This window comes from Syngnathus typhle, linkage group LG2, assembly GCF_033458585.1.
Source record: "Syngnathus typhle isolate RoL2023-S1 ecotype Sweden linkage group LG2, RoL_Styp_1.0, whole genome shotgun sequence".
Lineage (NCBI taxonomy): Eukaryota > Metazoa > Chordata > Actinopteri > Syngnathiformes > Syngnathidae > Syngnathus > Syngnathus typhle.
Window position 1 is genome coordinate 20,363,217 of NC_083739.1, and position 20,460 is coordinate 20,383,676.

The following is a 20,460-nucleotide window of genomic DNA, read 5'->3' on the forward strand; positions in this document are numbered from 1 at the left end:
TCTGAACCAGGTCAACATACATCCAAATTGTAATGTGCAGGACCCTAAAGAGAAATAATCACAAAACTGCATTTTTTATTTTATTTATTTATTTATTTTCCATTCAAAGCAATGGATAAACTCCCAACTGGATTCAATCTGCATGGATTTTAAAACATTTTGCACTAAAACCTACCATACCATTTAAAAAAAAAAAAGTTACTTTATTCAAGACATGCATTTTGTAGCAACATAATTTCTAAAGGCATTATTTTCATATTTTTTTTTATACTATATGAGCACGTCTGCCTCACATTACAGAGGTGCAAGGTTCGATTCCAACTCCTGTGTGGGTGGAGCTTCCCGTCTTCCCATGCCTGGTAGGCCAATTGACCACTCCCAAGTTATCTGTAGGTGTGAGTGTGAATGGTTGTTCGTCAGTGCATGCGATTGGCTGGCAACCAGTTCAGGTTGTCCCCCACCTACTGCCCAAGGTCAGCTGGGATAGGCTCTAGCACGCCCGCGACCCTTGTGAGGAGAAGCAGTTCAGAAAATACATGAATGTTCCCTGTACTGGAAAGTAGCTCAGCGAGCTAAACTTTGTTGTGAAGCACATTTTCGTCCCTAATGATGTTACTTTTGCAAGTTCCCTATCGAATAAACTCAAACAGATACATACTAGTAAAACTGTAGACGTAAGATCTTTGCATTGGCTGTGTGTTGCAGGGAACACTGATAAGAAGAAATCCTGCAGTGGGGCGTCACTGTAGGGAAAAACCGCACCTCTTCCGTTTTCGAAGATGCTTATTGGTTTATTTGGCTATTAGTCATCCGAATCTAATCTCTCATTGGCCAAGCGAGCTGTCACTCTCAGCGCTGGTGAGGGAGTTGACGTAATCTCGGTAAATCAAGACAGTTTGATCAATTCTCTCCGCCTGGCTGCAGAGAGACCTCCGCCTTATCATCTTTACGGGGAAACAAAGCTCCACAAGTCATTGGTCACGCTTCGAGCTCCAGCCGGAGGAGGACACCATTAGAATGGGCCTTTTTCGCCAGAGTGGACTTTACGACAGTTTCCCCGCTTGCGCATTCTGATAGAAAAACAACACGTTTGACGTCCGCTAGCTTAATCGTTAGTGGTTGCCGCTGCCCTATGGTCTTGACGTTTCTGGAGTGACAGTCTTTGAAGGTGAGTAACTACTTTCAAGTTCCTCATTTAAATCCCCTAATGTCACCACTAAACGAGGTGGTTATTACTCAGTAATACCAGGCATTTGTTTGTGGCTTGGCTGGTGAGCATTAGCCTGCTATAGCTTGTCCCAGACGGGAGGGTGGGTGAATGGGGGTGAATCCGTACCGTTATACGGTCCATTCCCCACCCCACTCTTTAAAACTCCTACTTTACACGATCTTTTATCGGCGTACAAATGCATTGAAAGTAATTGAGTTACTAAATTATTCCGCCGCCTGACGCGAGATCGTGTGCCATATGTAAAATCTATAGGCGTTTAACTTTGCGCTGATTTAACAATGCCTATGCAAACGAAATAAACTAGGATATCAATTAAGAAATGTCCTTACAATTTTCATTCAATGCCATTCACTTTAGCCGCACACGTACGGTTCATCGGGGACAATGCTGTGCTGCTAAAAAAAAAAGAAGCACCCGGCTGCATCCTGTCGCACTACTGAACAACGTAAAGAGAAAATACCTCAGAAGTGCCCAGAAGCATCTCTACAACTTTCATCAACAACACAAATCAGGCGAGATGTATCACCTCAGCATACTTCCTTGACACCAATTACTAATTTCCTATTTTCCCGGGGTTTGGGGCCGTCTTGTGGCATTTTGAGTGTAGTCGAAAAAGCATGAGCGAATAGTTGAATTGTGAATCATGGTGACTAGGTGTATTTTTGTAGACATGCACTCGGCGTAAAAACTAGCGCATATTCAGGTATGCTTTATCGTGTTTGGGTAATTGGTAGACCAGAGGGCATTTTCAATCTAACGTCCCTGGCGCACCTGACAAGCTGGTGGCAGAAAGTAGACTATAATTTAGACCGGCTAAATGCCGGTCTAAGTTGTAGTGCAAGTGGTGCAAGATGATTTTGCTGGATTTCATCAAGGCCCAGGCAGACTACTGTATTTCCCCACACCATAAGTTGCACTAAAAAGCCTTCTCAAAAAACGAAGGTGTGCCTTTTGTGTGAACAGAATTCCAAAATCTGTAGATGTTATGTGGCTGCCGCCATATGCAGGGACGCAATATCTAAATGTCATATGTAGACCCGATGAACCAATCGGAGGTCATTACTAGGGGTGTAACGATTCATCGATACACATCGATTAATCGATATAATGCTCTACGATTTGTTGGCATCGATGCTAAACGTAAATATCGATCTATATCGCCCGTTTTTGACCTCGGACATTAGACGTGACTTTATTTTGAAACCCAGTTCATTGTTGCTTGCTTCCTCTTTCCGGGAGCAGTGCGCGGCGTGTTGTGAGCAGAGCAGGCACGTGAAACGGGAGCCGACAACTACGCGGCTCCTGGGCTGGTGCTATTGCTAGTGTCCAAGAAGACGGGGAAATTCGCTCCCCTTTGGGCTTCCAGTCCTTCGTTTGGAAGCACTTTGTAATTTCCTAAATAAAGAGTTTGCAGTACCTTGTTGATTTTGCGGATGAATTGTTATAAATCAGGAAATTGTTCTATATCGATCGTAGAGCACTATATCGTGATGTATCGTGAATGAATCACAGCAGGCTTCAAGATATCGGCAAATATCGTATTGTGATCCTTTGCATCGATATGATATCGTATCGTGACAAAACCCGCGATTTACACCCCTAGTCATTACGTTGTACGTAAAATACGTAGACCGGGGCGGTAAACCAGTCGGAGGACTTTACGTAATACGTAGAGTACTTACTGCCACCGCGATTGATAAATACTTTCGGTTTGTGCAAAGCAAACAGCATTTTAGAGGGTCATGGCATCGACGAAGAGACATGCTTATGAGGCACAATTCAGGCTTTCTGGAAAGCTGGGACCATTGCCAAAGAGCAACGTGACAGCAATGCGACAATGGCAAGAAGGAACTTGTTTGTGTCATGGCGAACTTGCCCAACTGTCTCATTTGGATACAGAAGATGAAGACTTTGATGGATTTGCGTATGAATGTCGATTAACAATAATGTGAGTACAGTACATTGTAGAATAAAGTACAACCAAACTCAAAGTCTCGTTCCCGTGACGTTTTTTTCTTTACCATAAGTCATGGCATGCATGTGCCCTATAATGCGGTGCGCCAAATGTATGGATCGAATACAGAGTAGCCCCTGCAATTGAGTCTGCGGCTTTTAACCCAAAGCGCCTTATGGTGCGGAAAATGTGGTCATTCTGAACCATTTTTGTTGCCTGTTGCAGTTTCCTGTCTTAACGTGAACATTTTCTTCATCGTCTAGGAGGGAGGGCACACGACACAACTTACTTGGAGACAGTCCTGCACGGCAAAAATGTCCGGAGCATCAGTGAAAGTCGCTGTTCGAGTTCGACCCTTCAACTCCAGGGAGACGAGCAAGGATTCGAAATGTATCATTCAAATGCAAGGCAACACTACAAGTAAGTCTAACAAGGTGCACACGTTGGACATGTTCAGCGACGTTTACGCACCCACGCACACACACACGCGCACAGACACGTACACAAACGTTATAAAATCCTTTTTATGGAAAAATACGGTGGGCCGGATTCAATTTTCTCGGCGGCCACATATAACCCACGAGCTGTAGTTTCCACACCCCTACTTTTGGGCCTTTTAGCAGTGAACAGTGAAACAGTTGGAGACAAACAGGCCTGAAGAAAATAATGAGAAAGGTTTACAGGGTGACATTCCTCCTCCTCCTCCTCCTCCTCTGATGTGGCCTGCATGCCTGAGGAGTTTGTGTGTGTGAAATGCTATGTTTGTTTATAGCAGGACACCCAGCGGCTACGGCGCAGCCTGACCACACCCCCGGCTCATCATGTTTTTTTTATGGTTTGATATGACGAGTGTCATATCTTTGTAGAGCTGAATGATTAGTCATTGTGCATACTGTATGTCCAAGACTTAACAAGTTTACCAGATGACTACTTTTATTTGCCTGTAAATTTTATAAGAAAGGTATGTCGTTGAACACAATCCATTCTTGTGAGGTCTGATTTGTTTGATTTAAAAGCACATCGTCCTGTTTTAAATATTAAAAACAGAGAGAAACTGTCACATTGTAAGATTTTTGATAATTGTATGTTTGTTTTAAGTTGTTACTCACAGCCTCCAAATATTATTAAGATGATAAAACACAAGTACAGTACATACTACGTTGCAAAAATACAACACTGACTTTGATAACTTTAACAAGATAATGCATTAATTGATGGTTAGTTAAAAATTTTTATATATATACAATGTTTATTGGATTGTTAGTTTTTTTTATGCTTTTTGATAACTTGAGCCATCTTCATAATTGCTATTCCTGAGAGCTGTCTTTAGAAAGATGGACGGAATGTGTGTCATGGTCTTGTGATTGAACACGCGTGCTTTTTGTGACTGTGAGTCATCAGGATTTAGACGGTGCCGGCTTGCACTTAAGTTATACTTCCTCTTCCATCTGAGATATGCGCTCAAGTCTATCTGCTTTGAACATTCATGGACCCTGTAACACCAAACTATTCTCCCAACTGTGAATTTGTTCTGTCAGTCATATCAGACTTATTAGACTAAGCTGACATAAATCTACCCAAGTTTCTCAAACCCGTTATGGCTGACTTGTTTTATTTATCTCTCTGCCAAAGAAAGCTCTGTGTGGAATTCGGAGTGGCTGTCCCCCATGTTTTTGGATCTTCATGATACCAGTATCCCTTTTGGGCGGTGTGTGTGGTCTGTGGCAGAGCTGCAGAAGAATATGCAGCGTTTCTTTTGGTGGCACGGATAGTCCTTGCATAGTCCTTTGCTCAACGTCCTAGCACAAAGGCAGATTGCAGAGCCGAGAGGGGCGCTGGCAGGCAGCCACCCTCTCACTTCATTGGAACTTCATTGCAGATGGTATGCTGAGAATGCTTATCTTATTAGGATGCTGAAAGGCTGAACATCGCTAGTAAAACACATATGCACGCTTTCATCCATGTCAAGTAGCACAAATACAGTGCATTTGATTGTCTCGTCCAAAGTCAATTACCCACTAGAACACTAGTAATATCAGCAACAAGGTTTTTCATCAAGATTATTAAGTAGGTCACTGTCTGGAGCCAATGGCCAGCAAAAACCAAATCACGGTTTGGCAGATGATGAACAAGTACTTGCTGTTGAAGATGCAGACTGTAAGGCATTATAACTAAAAGTGGAGTTAATGCAGTTAATAACCCTTTTGAAACCCGAATCTTGGAAGTCTTCAATTTCTCAGTCCAAGTAAACAAACACAAGAACCCAAATATGCTCTTAATTAGGTTTTTAGAATTCTGAATACACCCCTTGATTACCTCTCTTCTAACCCAAATATCTTGGCTTGTGAACACGATCTGCTTCAACTGTGCATGCTATTGCTTTATTCGCAAGAAATCTTGGTCTTTGTAGCAAAGGCGTATGGTGGCGTTGTTTTTGTCAATAACACTGCAAAACAGACCGCTTTGGGGCAAAGGCAGGATATGCTGTCTCCCTCTCAGCCTGCTCCTTATGCATGGAGGGTTGTCAAGGATCGAGTGCTTGCAAACTGGTTATTCACCATTCAGGGAATGTATCCAAAGCCTCTAAGTGGAGATTCCTCCACTTGCAAAGCAGAGCCAATGCCATTTGAAAAGGATGACGATCATGATGCCATACGTTCATCAATTTTGCCTGTGCTTCAAATTGCAACCAGATCCTGCCTTCAATATGGGCCTGATGGCTTCTCTAAGTAAGTTATATAACTCGTGTTATGTTCCCGGTCTCCAGCCTTGCATGTATGGATGGCCAAGAAAGGTCAACAGAACATGCAATCAGTGAAGGTCTGATTGTAGTGGAACAGGCGTGTGTGGGTGTCACGCATGATTTGGCTGGAATGGTACCGCAAATGCTTCAGGAAAAGACACCAGCGTCCCCCAACTTTATGTTTTTGAAGTGCATGTTACATAATACCACCTCACCAGATGACAAACTGAAGGCCAACACGGCAATTAAAATGTCACCTAGCCGCTTCAATTCAGATGGTCCTCTCTGTGTGTGGATGGTGACAAACTATAACTGGTTACTTCACGTGAGCGCACTGCGCTCGGTGCTGCTCGGTCAGGATCCGTCTTTTGGATGTCGGTACGACTATGGCATATCATGATGCCGCTGAACCTTCTGCAGACAGGCCCGATTGACCTGATTAGAAGCAGTAATCCACAGGTTTGCCTCGGGATGCCACGCCCTTCCGCCGTAATCTCGGTGACCCTTGTCAAGTGTGCGCTGACTTTCCAGGGTGTCACATTCCCTATCGCCTCATGCTGGGAGTGACTCGGACCAACACAACACACATGTGTCCACGTGCGCCACTTGGAGAGCGGCTTGACATTTCAGACTGACCTCCTAATGAGGGAGTAAGCGAGGGATATGCAGGCAGATGTCTGTGTCTGTTCTCAGTACCCGCTGTGTTTGTGTCATAAGACTCTCGAGGCACTAATATAATTGCATCTTGCTGACTGCTTCTCAACAAGTCATTTATTTTACTTTAATAGCTGCAGCTAATAGCTGTAGATTAAGATTAGAACTAGAAAGAGATTGATTCTGCACGGGCAGCCCGGTGATGCATGTCTGCCTCACAATTCAGTGCAGGGTTTGATTCGAGCGCCACCCCTACTGTCGTGGAAACGCTATTAGATCAAAGCCGCTGAACTTAATGCTCTCTGATGACCGTTTCTATGAGAGTCAATGAGAGAATCACTTTGTCAATGTCTAAATAGACCTCGACCTTCATTTGAAATGACTCATCTACAGAGATTTTGTTTTAAGTGACAATCAAAAGTAAAACCGTGGCCCTCTGTTGTGAGTAATGAGCAGTTTTGTTTCCAAGTAGTGCGGTGGGCTACACTTGAGTCGTGCTACATTTTGTTCACCTCATTGATGTTGTGCTCACTGTCCGTTTGAGCCTGTGACGGCGGTGAATGGATACTGAGTCGGAGCCGGCCTGCCAGATGGGGGAGGGGAGTTCTGGAAGCAGCCACATTAGCCAAAGTCGTGCACAAGCTTTATTCACATGCAGGGGAGCGTGACGCAGCATCACAGGCCGTCGCGCGGCTTGATTTCAAATCGATGCAATTTGAATATTTGTACATTTGCGCTAAAAGGATAAAGGGAGTCATGCTGCTGTGTCACTTTGAATTGTCAATCAAATTGCCCATTGATGGGTGTTTTTCAGGAATTTGTTGTGAAATGTTAAAGGGGATTAAGATGAGTCAGCCTTTGTGGCACATTTCCTAAAGTCCACTAATGCAGTTTATATTTTATGGCTGGCAAATATTTTGCAGAATTTTGTATTCAACTGACTCTAACCTTATGAAAAAGACAAGGCCCTTTGCATCTAATCACAACATGCTAAATGGATCTTTTTCAATATACGTACATACTTGTTAAGCGTGCGCTCAGTCAAATAGTTGTTAGAGAATGTCCGCAGGACAAAGAGTCTTGTGTTGTTTTGTGGTTTCCTTTTAGCACATACTGGACAGTGGTATACAAAAGGAGAGCATCTAGGTGACTGAACAATGCTTGTTCATTGATTGGCTGGGATTGAGTGCACTACTACGCCACCCACACAAAAGCAGCCCTCACTAATTTCTAATCAAAAACCCTGAAACCCCTTTTTCATCAACAGATTTGAGTTTGTAAACATACTGTACAGTAGAACGTTCCAAAATCGAACAATGCTGTAAAACCTGCAAAGAAAAATAGTCAAGTCATGTTCTTGTACAGGACTGTAGTGTAAGACAATATTGGTCAACGTATAATCAAGTGATGGGTGGAATAGAAGAACAAAAACACAGCCATTCATGATTCTTATTTATATTCCAATGTTGGCATGTAGCAATGTCATGATCCTCTTGTTGCTCAATTCTGCTGGATTATACTTAACCACCTATATAGTATGCTTTATAAAAACAAGCCAGACCACGGTTTTACCATTCAAGACTACACCTTGGCAAATCAAAGTGCAGTGAATGTGGCTTTACTGAGGCAAATCTTTGCCAAAAGATGGCTAATGGTTTATTGTCTCTCTCCTCCGTTACCTTCACTGAATTTCTTTGCAGAGCTTGGGTGAAATAGCTGCGCTCTTTCCCACATTCAAGAACGGGCAAGTGTTTTTACAGCGATTGTGCCCAAACCGACCCTGCTCTTTTTCCAGACAGTTTAGTTTGCCTTCCTCCCACAGTCTGAGGGCTGAATTCATAGTGCCGCTGCGCAGTTTGACAGTCTAGGCACGATGCGCTTAGTGGGTGCAATGCTTTTTCTTGAGGACATTGTCAGAGGTTAGCGGAATGTTTGAAGACTAACATTGATGTGACCGCAGAACTGATCTTCCTTAACTTTTGGGAGTTTTGAATTATTTGTGGTACAGCAGAGATATAACAGATGAATAAACAAAGGACACGCATTCCTGCCCACCTCTCCAGAAAATTTATGAAATGTGCTCGTCATCTGACATTAGCTTGAGAATTTTTTGTCCGCCCACAGATCTTACAGATTTGTTCATGATGTCACAGCGCTTACGTAAAGCCTGAAAGCAGTTAAAGCGATACTCGGGGTCCCTGAGTCGCAGCAAGCTGAGGAAATCCAGGTCACTGCTTTTTAAAATGCTCTACTGTTGTTAGCTGTGACTCTAAGCTCTTCTGCGTTTCTTTCAAAGGTCTACTCTGAACAGTACGATTTTCATTGAAACAGAAAGAAATTTGTGAGAATACAATGTTAAAAAGATTAGGGCACAAAACACTGACTTCAAGTTTGCATTGCCAGTTCCTAAAGATCTATCTTTAAAGGGCCAAATACTAACATTGTCAGAAGTTTTGTCGACACATTTATTGAGGCTACATGTGTGTGTGTCTGTCTGTCTTTTTGATGGGGAACCTGTCGAGAACACAACTAGCAGTTGTGTTTAATAACAAACACTTGTAAGCCAGTAAAAGAATTTCATTTTGGGTCATCTTAGTGCTTTATGGTTTAACGTCACATGCATCAGGCTTGCTTTGTCCTTCTATTGTTTTTCCGAACGGAGTCCTGCTGGGTCAGCATGTTTTCTCTCTCTGGTGGTTTCTACAACCCCACCTCCACAATAATGTGTGTGTGTGTGTGTCTGCTTGAGCTGTTAATATCAAAAGACAGTCGCAGTATGCAGCAGTTTTCAGTGCTTGTGGGCTGTGTGAGCAATGTACAGTATGCTTTGGCAGGCATTGCGGCCGCTTGCTTGGGCGGCTGAAATCTTTCCATTCCTTCCTGTCACTGACAGTCTGTCGGCATGCAAAGCACTAGCTTCCATCTGCTCATGTATAAATAGGCAGCGGTCGGACCTGGAACAGCTGGCGCTTAGGCCAGCACCGCACACTCTATCAACGCCAAAGTAACTTTATATTCTCATCAAATGTCCAATTTTCCATTTCGTGCATGTGCTTCTCCATGCATTTATGAACAAACCAAAGTCGTCCCTGAATTAATTGATTAATTATTACTGGAGGTGGTATATCGTTTTTTGAAATGCTGTACTTTGGTTCTGTGTAGCACAACGTCCCGTAACTGATAGCCATGCTGTCTTTAAACTACAAACAATTAAGAATGACTCAACTGCACCTCCTCAATTTTTGACGTAATTACATTAAGACACAGTTGATTGACAATTGACCAAATGCTTAACGAATACATAATCGGTAGTCATCCTTGTCCCTACTACTTATTTTAAATTTCATAGAGAGGCTAAGAAATACCGTAAATATTTTCCAGACTATAAGATGCTACTTTTTGCACAAGCTTTTAACCCTGCTTTTTATAGTCCAGTGTGGCATATCTATAGATTTTTCATCATTTTTATGATATTGTGTGATTTGCGCATATTCTCTGATATATGGAAATTAAACATTAAAACACCCGCGGGTTGTGTTCCAGTGCGGCTTAATGTATAAACAAAACAGGAGTTTCCCCTTAATTCTAGCTGGTGTGTCTTATATTTGGGTGCGGTTTGTAGTCCAGAAATGACGGTACTTGAGTAGGTTCATCAGTCTTATCATATGACGGCGGCCATACACCAGTGCAGCACTCTGTAAGGTTAATCATTTCAAGTTAATTTACTTGCAAACCTAAAAAAGGGAGATGAGTCATACAATGTGAAAAGGACTATTGTAATGGTGTGTGCTGGTCACATAATGCCTTGTCACAACAGACGAGATTACCTAACATGTTTTGCAGTCAACTACAGTACCCTGTATTCAGTGCATTGTATTCAACTCTTCCTACTTCCTCCCCATCCGCGCTCTCTGGTGACAAAAATGACGCAATCAACCTTTTATTGACGGGTTGGGGGTTCTGTGTCACAGCTACATTGTTTTTGGGTGCATTTGTGAGTAGAAGACGCACTGCATGTCCTTGACAGGACATTGAGGTGCTCTGTAACCAATGCACTAACAAAGTTGTTTTGGAAATGTATGTCCGGCGCTGTGCCTGCAGCAAGCTCAGCTGTTTATTGAATGTTGAACAAGCGGCGCATGGTCACTACTTATAGCTCACAGCTTTGAGTTGCATCCCTTGATAACTCTGCCATCTGTACTGCAGCCCAGGCAACCGGGATACATCACACTCTTGCATGACACTGGCTACAGAGGGACACCAAGTATTCATTCTGTGGCAATGCAAAATGTAACACCTGCAGTCTTTCTGCTATTTTAAAGCAAACAACCGTTAGCGTCCTGTAGCCCTGCTCAAACCATCAGCTTATGTCAACGGTGCTTTCTTTCACCACATTGCGTGCGGAAATTCTTAGAGTGGCAATATTATTTAGACGTAGCATAACAGTTGTCATGTTGTGGATGACTGTACGTGCAAGGTGATAGCATGGGGCATATCTTTGATTAGGCAGGGGGATGTAGCTTGCTCATGAGACATCCAGTTTTCAGATCACGCATACTGTAGCCACACACACAAGTCATTTATACACATAGTGTTCGGGCTTGGGGCTGTTCTTTGCACGAAATCTTCTCCACTTGTGATGTAACTGTCTCCGTAGTAGGATTCATGCTAATCTCATTTGGGAGATTTATCACCTCTTTTCCCAGCCACCACTGCTGACTTGTATGTGTGTGTACACTGTCATCATTGGAACGCTTACAAATGTAATTATGGCCCAAGTAATATTCATAACTCGTTTCAGTTAGCTATAAATATAACGTCAAGTTTCCAATAAAGATCTTGTTAACTGCACGCAATTAACGTGACAAGTAAAATAAAGTCACCTAATTTTGACACTACGCGTCTTGTTTACAAAGTAAATGGAGGTGTGGCCTAAAGCAGAAGTATGTTTTTCGAAAGACATCTCTGACAGCAAACATAGATGCAGTGCTCTTTACAAACGTTACACGTTTTCATTGGTGGTTTGGCTGCATACTCTTATTAGTACGTGGAAGAGACAATAGAGAATCTAGTCATGTGAAAAAGTTGAAGTTAAGAGGAGATAGTGTGCATGGTTTTCATTGGAATGCGACTCTATAGTAGGATTTTGCATGGATAGCCAGTGTCAACTAATTGATTCTTTGTTGCCATGGTGACAGTTGCATTGCATCTACTATGCTCATAATACAATGATTGCTATTTGCTGCTTGTGGGACGACCATGCAAATTTTGGGCAAAAGGGCACTTTACAATACTGCATGAGAGCTGCATAGATGTTCTTCCAAGGTCAACAATTGCATCACATTGCAGTTCTTATTTATGCAGGCCACAAGGGGGGCAAGTACCATTCCAATGACTGAAACACAAACTAATTTGAATTCAACTGGCACACACCTATTTGCCTAATTGTATGCCCTTTGTCACCGATTCTGTTCATAGTTTTTATGGACAGAATTTCTAGGCGCAGCCGAGGCGTTGAGGGTGTCCGGTTTGGGGACCTCAGCATCGCGTCTCTGCTTTTTGCAGACGACGTGGTGCTGTTGGCTTCTTCAGGCCGTGATCTCCAGCTCTCACTGGAGCGGTTCGCAGCCGAGTGTGAAGCGGTCGGGATGAAGGTCAGCACCTCCAAATCCGAGTCCATGGTCCTCGATCGGAAAAGGGTGGAATGCCCTCTCCAGGTCGGGGATGAGATCCTGCCCCAAGTGGAGGAGTTTAAGTATCTTGGGGTCTTGTTCACGAGTGAGGGGAGGATGGAGCGCGAGATCGACAGGCGGATCGGTGCAGCGTCGGCAGTAATGCGGACTTTGTACCGGTCCGTCGTGGTAAAGAGAGAGCTGAGCCAAAAGGCAAAGCTCTCAATTTACCGGTCGATTTACGCTCCTACCCTCACCTATGGTCACGAGCTATGGGTCGTGACCGAAAGAACGAGATCCCGGATACAAGCGGCCGAAATGAGTTTTCTCCGCAGGATGTCCGGGCTCTCCCTTAGAGATAGGGTGAGAAGTTCGGTCATCCGGGAGAGACTCGGAGTAGAGTCGCTGCTCCTCCACGTTGAGAGGAGCCAGATGAGGTGGCTCGGGCATCTCATCAGGATGCCTCCTGGACGCCTCCCTGGGGAGGTGTTCCGGGCATGTCCCACCGGTAGGAGACCCCGGGGACGACCCAGGACGCGCTGGAGAGACTATGTCTCTCAGCTGGCCTGGGAACGCCTTGGGATCCCCCGGGATGAGCTAGACGAAGTGGCTGGGGAGAGGGAAGTCTGGGAGTCCCTCCTGAAGCTGCTGCCCCCGCGACCCGACCCCGGATAAGCGGAAGAAGATGGATGGATGGATGGATGGATGTATGGTCCTTTTTTTTTTTTATTTTTTTTTTACAAAACCAAAATCATTCCTACATCCTAAGTTACAGAGTGCAGGACAATTTCCCATCTATGCATCTCATGAAATGGGAAGCACACATGGAACACTAACAACCTGTTTGTCTTATCCTTATCTGGATTCTCGTGGACCAATTCAGGATGAGGGAACTGCAGCTTACCCTCCTCAAAGACACTGACAGGACAATCGAGGGCACCTCCGGCAGCTCTTCGCTTTGACTTAGACATCCACTTTTTCATTGATTTTCATATTATGTACTTTATGTGCCCTCTCTGCATCCATTGCAGACTGGTGATCCTGAAAGGGGGATCCTTCCATCTGTGGTTCCTTCTCAAGGTTTCTCATTTTCACCTGGTCGTTTTTTTTGGGGGGGGGGGGTTCCTTGCCCTTTTGGGAGTTTAAGATTAGGGGATGCTTTGAGAATAATTGTCAATTTTTTGTCTATGTGAAGCCCTTTGAGACTGCTTGTTATTTAGGGGCATACAAATAAACTTGACTTGACTATCCTGCTCATCAGGAACCAAAAATCCACATCACTGACATGTAGGAGCAAATAAATATTTGACTAAGCCTTCCCTTAGTGGTGTCTCTGTGTTGAATTTATCTTTGCTCAGTGACTTCTCTCATTGTTCATTGCATGCCATTCTTTAGTGTGAGTTAAGCGTTTTGGGATAATCTGATGCTGGCCCGGTTATTTGTATATGCTGTCAAGATGTGGTTACAATTGATATTAAATAATATTGGTGTCTTTTTTTGCATTATGAAATTTGTTTTGGAATCCTCATTTTCAGTAGCTTAACGTCTGTCTGACCTTTGAAGCAAAATATTTACACTCGCTCTTACATGGTTTAAGTGTTACAATGCTGAAATTATTCTTTGGGTATGCAGTTGCGACATTGTTTTCTTTACACTGTCAACCAAACAGCTGTGCGGGAATAGTTAAAGAAACAAAATACAGAGCGCAAGGTGCTCCATCCTCTCTTGTGTGCCAAGTTGAAGTTGTTATGGCAACCAAGCAGTAACCGCTTCCGCACCTGTTGCCATGGTTTGGAAAGACGTGCGATGACTGTGTTCATTACACAGCAGACTCGTCTGCCATTTTAAGTCCAGGGTGGTTTCTCTGCTGAGAATGTTAATAAATTGAAATCAGGGAACGTTTCATTAACATTCTGGTTCTTGGCTGGCTTGCTGTTAGTGCGTAGGCACCCATTTTTGTTTTTCACTTGTTAGGATACGGATTTTAGCTATTGATCTGACTCCAAATTGTGATCAACACTTAACACAAAAATTGCCATGTTCTAATCCACACACTGGCGCACCTAACAATTTTGCGAGTTCGTTCTGTCAAAGAGAAGACCAGTAGATCAATAAGACCGAATTTACCAATTGTTTAATCTTGACAAAGCAAGCTAATACAGGCGCCTGGGTCTTGGGTCCTTAACACAAAAACTCGTGTGCCTTCGTGACCAGAAAGACGACACATTCTTCCGGGTTGCCCAGTTTTAAAGAAACACAATATGAATATTCAAACATGCAAAAGGTTGTGTGGTGATTGGTCGATGGTCTGTGGTCATCTCCTCCTCGTTTGGGTTTTCCCCTGCTCAGCACAGGTGTCTGGACCACAAAGACGAGTTGTTTTTCGCGTTCCCATCGGCCTTGAGATATGCTCCCTTTCCGGACCTCCTGTTCCACAATACTTTGAAGAAAACAAATTCATGTAGCCTGCACATTCCTTTCCACTTATTAAGCAACCACACTACTACTAGAAATTATATTGATATGGTTATATGTGTCTAACGGAGCCTTAATCAAATGTGTTTGCAAACTGCCGAAAGTACATTTCCCTTTACACTCTATTGTGCATAATGTCACATAGTGAGCTAAAGCTCAAGTGTGATTATCAGAAAGACGAGTTGATTCCCTCTCTTGTCACGGCCATCCTACATTATCGTGGTCATCTTTCAGTTTTATTGGTGTTCACTGGCACCAAATCATTGCTTAAGCTTCCTTCTTGTTATTTGCCAGTGTAAATTGTTCCAGGAAAGGGTAACGGAGCGGCACTGGTTACCACAACACCTCAATGTTTCTAAATGCCCTGTCTCCAATTTCCCTTTGGAGACAGGTTAAAGGTGAACTTTAAGCTGTATTTAGCCACTCGTCTCACTGTATCCACTTTCGGTAACCAATATGGAAGCTCCAGCTCTGCCATTGTACCTTAACCTGTCAGCAGATAGTACGGATGGGCTTTTTATTACATTTATTTTACAGGGAAATCTTTGTTCATATGCCACAGCACAAGAATAGTTCATACAGGTATATGCCGCGCAGCTCAATATCACATTGTTTTCCTTTGGACAATTTGATTGCTGGTTGCACCCCAGTTGTGCACACCCTCTATCCACAATCAACATTCACCTAAATCTCGATTGCTTCGATCCTACGCCACTCTCTGTCTAATGTGGTTTTCGTCATCATGACCCCAAAGTCTGCGTAAAATCAAGATTTAGGTGTATTACAAGACAATGAATTAAATTAAACACAATTTGTTTTCTACCTCTCTGAACACAATTTGGAATTCAGTGCAGTGGACTGCTGATGAAATTGTCACAGATCGAGCATGAGGTTGTCAGTGTTTCAGTGTCTGAGGACACCTGCTTTTCTGTCAGCATGTGACCGATGGAGGGTGACACTCAATCCCCGTCTCTCCACATCTCCTGCATTATTGATTAGCGTGCTGAATCCTCTGAGTACTCTGATGGGGACATCTTGATGTGAAAGCCACTTAAGCATTCTTAAATTGTGTTGCTAGTCTAGGCCTTTCCCATTAGAAATGCTCAGATAATTATGGCATTGTTGCTCACATGATAGCTGCTACTTAGTCTTTCGAAAATTGTTCCCGCTCACTTATTTGCACATCTACGCCGTCCACCAGCCCTTTGTGTTTACGTTGACACTCAAGAAGGTTCGTTCAACAGTAAAGAGGTTTGAAAAGCAGTGAGCAGACCAAGATATCAATATCTGAAAATATCCTCCAGTAAAGTTTCAGTTTGCATGTGCTTTGTTGTCTTTCCATCTCGTATGCAGTGCGTAAAGCTTTAATAGATTGCCTGTGGTGAGCAGCAAGCATGGTTGAGAGGGATGAAATGCCAGACGTAGTTGCAGATTCTTGTTCATAATGAAATGTCACACTTCAGTCGTGCATAAGTGAAGTGTCATCAGGTCCATGGCAGATATAGCAGGTGTATCCCACTACATGGTTCAGTGAAGGTTCCCTATGCTCGGAGTCATTTAAATAAAAAAAGTGGGATAAAAAGTTGAAACGGCATGTGTGCTCCTCAGAAAAATACACTGCGTCCGTGCCAGGGACTGCACTTTTGTGTTTTGGGCCGCAAAATAATGAAAGTCATCATAACCCATAATTTTGTTCCTCATCCTCAGCTATTCTCAACCCCAAAACCCCAAAAGAACCAGCAAAGACCTTCAGTTTTGATTACTCCTACTGGTCCCACACGACGGTGAGTCAAGCGTTTTTGTTTTGAATATCATGACTGATAAAGGAAATACATCCCCTGTTTGTTCTCTGAGTTTAACATTCTATGCTTTCTGTCCTTTGTTCTGCTGCAGCCGGAAGACCCCTGCTTTGCCGCACAGAACCAAGTGTACAATGACATTGGCAAGGAAATGCTGCAGCATGCCTTTGAAGGCTACAATGTGTGCATTTTTGCCTACGGCCAGACTGGGGCTGGCAAATCCTACACCATGATGGGCAAGCAGGAGGAGGGCCAGGAAGGAATCATTCCCATGGTTTGTCTTTCAGTGCTATTTTCTGACAGTAGCGCTACAGATTTTTTTTTAATTGATTAATGCGCTTAATGCACTTTCCAAGATGCTGTCTTTATCTCTCTTTCAGCTCTGTGAAGATCTATTTGAGAAAATCAATGAGGATAACAACAAAGAGGAGCTCTCCTATTCAGTAGAGGTACATTTCAGGCTACTTTTCCAGCTATTGTAGTCATCCTCCGGCATGTTTTGATGTCCTTTTCCAGCACTTTTGCAATGTGAATGTCAAAATATCTTGATTTTGCTACAATATTCGTCTTGGAAAATAATTGATTCTCACATTAAAGGATCCTGCAGAGTTGTTAGATCTGGGATACAGTGGTATGGCGCTCCAGTACTGAGAGGCTAGTGGCCTAAAATGCACACTCAGCTTTGTTGTAACTACAAAGAAAGATCCTGCATGAGGATGTCCTGATACGCTGGGGCTCATAAGAGATTAAAACATCAGCAAAATAACACTGAGCCGGCCGGCTTTTGCAAAGCCATTAAAGCTACAATGATATAGGCACCAAAATACAATGATGAGATTTAATACCATCCAGTCTTTAGTTACTATTATTTATTATTAAAAAAAAAAAGTTTGTTTGAAAACATTAAAATTATTTTGTCGCGATTGATAACTTAAAAATGACGCCGAGTGCAACTTGCATGGTCTATTTATGAAAATCAGACAAAAGAACATTTGCCTAATAATTTGGAACGCGGTGTAGTTTTGAATGTGAGTGCAAATGGGATTGGTTATTTATCTACATGTGCTGCGTGTGACCGGACTCCAGCTCACTGTCGTGAAGATAAGCCATTCGTAAACTTGTATAAAACTGTCATACAAGTGTAAAAATGAGCGATTCACTGTTAATAAAAAGACACCAAAACGTATCAATTAGTGTTACAATACAATACATTTTATTTATATAGCGCATTTTAATACAGCTGCAGCTTTAATAAAGCGCTTCACATATCTCAATGAGACAGATTACAAATGATCGTTTAAGCTAAAGCTTCCTGGTTCTCAGGCACCTTTTTTTATGTTACTCTTAACAACATAAAATCATGAAAACGCACAGGGCTCTATTTTTGTGCTTAGTGCAAGTGTTACATGTGGCGCGGTCTAAATCTGCACAAGGATGGGTTGGACTAAACTTTACAATTTTGGACCCATGTAAGCGGGCACAGTGTGGAGCATTCTAGAAAAGATGTTTTACGCCGTTGCGGGCATGAATTCAGCCTCCTTTATTTGTCGGCAATCGAAACCACCTCTCATTCCCTTTAAACGTGGCACATGAGAACTGCGCTGATCGTCCTTGACAGAAGAACTGATTTGCTTATGTCCTGCAGCAGGTCGAAGCAGTCAAAGTATACTTAATAGGAACTGCAAGCAGTCCTCCATGGGCCGATGATGTAAAGTTGGCTATGGAGGCCACAGATCTGTGAAGTGGCCCCTTGGAGGTCACCTCCGAAGCTTTAAAAGTATTGATACGCTCCTGGAGTCTGCTTATTATGTATACAAGTTCGCTGGTACCTCATGGTACCTTAACACACCCACTCATTTTTTCCCCCCTCATTCTTACATTATTCTCATAATTAAGAGTCAACAAAGAAAAACAGACTCTCCAAGTTAATGCTTTGACTGATGCTTGCTGAAGTGATATGCTGCTGCATAAACTAACGACTGAAGGTGGTTTTGGCACATTTTGCCAGAAAATTTGTGGATTTGTTATTTTGGTGTTCCACCATACATGATCGACGTGTTTAGGTTTGAACAAGGAAATGACTGTAAGCTTTTGTCTGTAGGTCAGTTACATGGAGATCTACTGTGAGCGGGTGCGGGATCTGCTCAATCCCAAAAACAAAGGGAATCTCCGAGTGAGAGAGCATCCACTTTTGGGCCCCTACGTAGAGGACCTCTCCAAGCTTGCTGTTACTTCTTATACCGACATCGCTGACCTCATGGATGCGGGCAATAAGGCCAGGTGTGTGTGATAGATCAGCATAATTTTAGTTTGAAGAAAAGTTGAAGGGATATAACAGAATGAAGCAACTTTTGATCTCACTTTCCTATTTAGTATTGCACGTGAAAACACAAATTCACGGCTAATTCATAACTTTGAAGTCCATGTTTTCTAAATGTAGCCGTTGTTTGAATTATTAAGAGCTTCTTATTAAATTAGTCATGTACAGAAGTAATTTGCATTGAATAAGTGTACGCGTGTAAGTGTGTATTTGTGTCATTGTGCGATTTCCTGCAGGGAGGAGTGAACCTTGCCTTAATCTTCTTGTGCTGACTCAAGTGGGACAGTCACAGGCGGAGATATGGGTTTTGCACGTCATGTTCTAGAAATAAGCCCTATAAGTGTGCCTTGCGTGTTTGTCTGATGTCTTCATGGTATTATCCACCTCCGCCATGCTGCATAATCCCTAATTTTTAAGTCACTCCAACAGGTGTAAAGCCCAGCGGTGTGTAAAATGACGTAAAAGCTGAAATTTAACGTTGAAACAAAGCTTTATGTTGTTTGGGCTCGATACAATTACGCCTATATCTTTTCACGGACAGAACTGTGGCAGCTACCAACATGAATGAGACCAGCAGCAGGTCCCATGCAGTGTTCACCATTGTCTTCACACAACGAAAACACGACAGCGAGACAGACCTTTCCACTGAAAAGGTAGCCAGCTTGAAAGACTCGAGACATTTCTGCATTTAGCTATACTCGGGTTAGTTGTTCATGTAAAAACTGGTTCCACAATTGTTGTTTTTTTAATCAGGTTAATATTGTGCACAAATGTGTGTACAAATGCTTTTTGATATTGTACCATTAATGATGTGAAGCACATTGTGTCAGCTTGTGTATGAATAGATCATATATCCGCCATTGGTCAAATTCATTGTTGGCTTCTGCTCCCTTTTCAGGTCAGTAAAATTAGTCTTGTGGACTTGGCAGGAAGTGAAAGAGCAGATTCCACTGGAGCTAAGGGGACCAGGCTGAAGGTAAGATTCAATTTTTGCACAACTGAATAACAGCATAAATGGCTTAACTTGTTGCTGTTGGCTGCAGGAGGGCGCAAATATCAACAAGTCCCTAACCACGTTAGGAAAGGTCATCTCTGCCCTGGCTGAAGTCGTAAGTGTTTTGTCCGTTTCGATTTTGCTCTTCTTTTCCTTTTGTCTCTACTAAGGTGAAAACCCTTTCTTGCAAAGGTTTTTTCCCCCCTTGGCATGCTGTAATATTTGCCCTTGTCTTTTCTCCTGTCCTTGTAATACCCGCTTACACAGGATAACTGTACCAGCAAGGTAAATAAACCCTTTGGCAGCTAAATTGTTGATGTTCGATTCACCCCATCCACCAGAGTTGACTGCCTTTTGTCATATGTTGTGTTGACAGTCTGATCTTTATTAATACATTTTTTAACCACACCACTACTCCTTTATTAACTACATTGTTAACCTATTGACCTCCTCTTTGCCAGGCTGTAAGATCTTCCACTGTTAGTCAAAATGACTTGTTGCATTTGAAGCGGCTTTATTTTATGTTATCATGCAAAATAGTGTATGCTGCCACCACTATTGTTGTCACACCACATACTTGTGCAAACTGTCTTCCACCTGAAAAACGTATTTCCGTTT

General features: G+C 42.9%; 1 protein-coding gene across 13 annotated transcripts in view; it reads left to right on the plus strand.

Moving 5' to 3' along the window:
- The first annotated feature begins 852 nt into the window (after positions 1-852).
- Positions 853-20,460, plus strand: part of kif1b (kinesin family member 1B) — a 49,236-nt gene continuing 29,628 nt past the window's right edge. For 4 of the 13 annotated variants that reach the window (XM_061272640.1, XM_061272645.1, XM_061272642.1 and 1 more), the window contains exons 1-11: positions 854-1,168; positions 1,589-3,179; positions 3,449-3,605; positions 16,437-16,513; positions 16,623-16,802; positions 16,909-16,977; positions 18,630-18,808; positions 19,390-19,501; positions 19,747-19,824; positions 19,892-19,957; positions 20,110-20,127. In XM_061272640.1, the coding sequence (XP_061128624.1) occupies positions 3,162-3,179; positions 3,449-3,605; positions 16,437-16,513; positions 16,623-16,802; positions 16,909-16,977; positions 18,630-18,808; positions 19,390-19,501; positions 19,747-19,824; positions 19,892-19,957; positions 20,110-20,127 (954 nt within the window). In that variant the 5' untranslated portion in view covers positions 854-1,168; positions 1,589-3,161. Of the gene's footprint in view, positions 1,169-1,588; positions 3,180-3,448; positions 3,606-16,436; positions 16,514-16,622; positions 16,803-16,908; positions 16,978-18,629; positions 18,809-19,389; positions 19,502-19,746; positions 19,825-19,891; positions 19,958-20,109; positions 20,128-20,460 lie in introns of all 13 variants that reach the window. The other 9 variants (XM_061272646.1, XM_061272649.1, XM_061272650.1 and 6 more) reach the window with 6 other exon arrangements.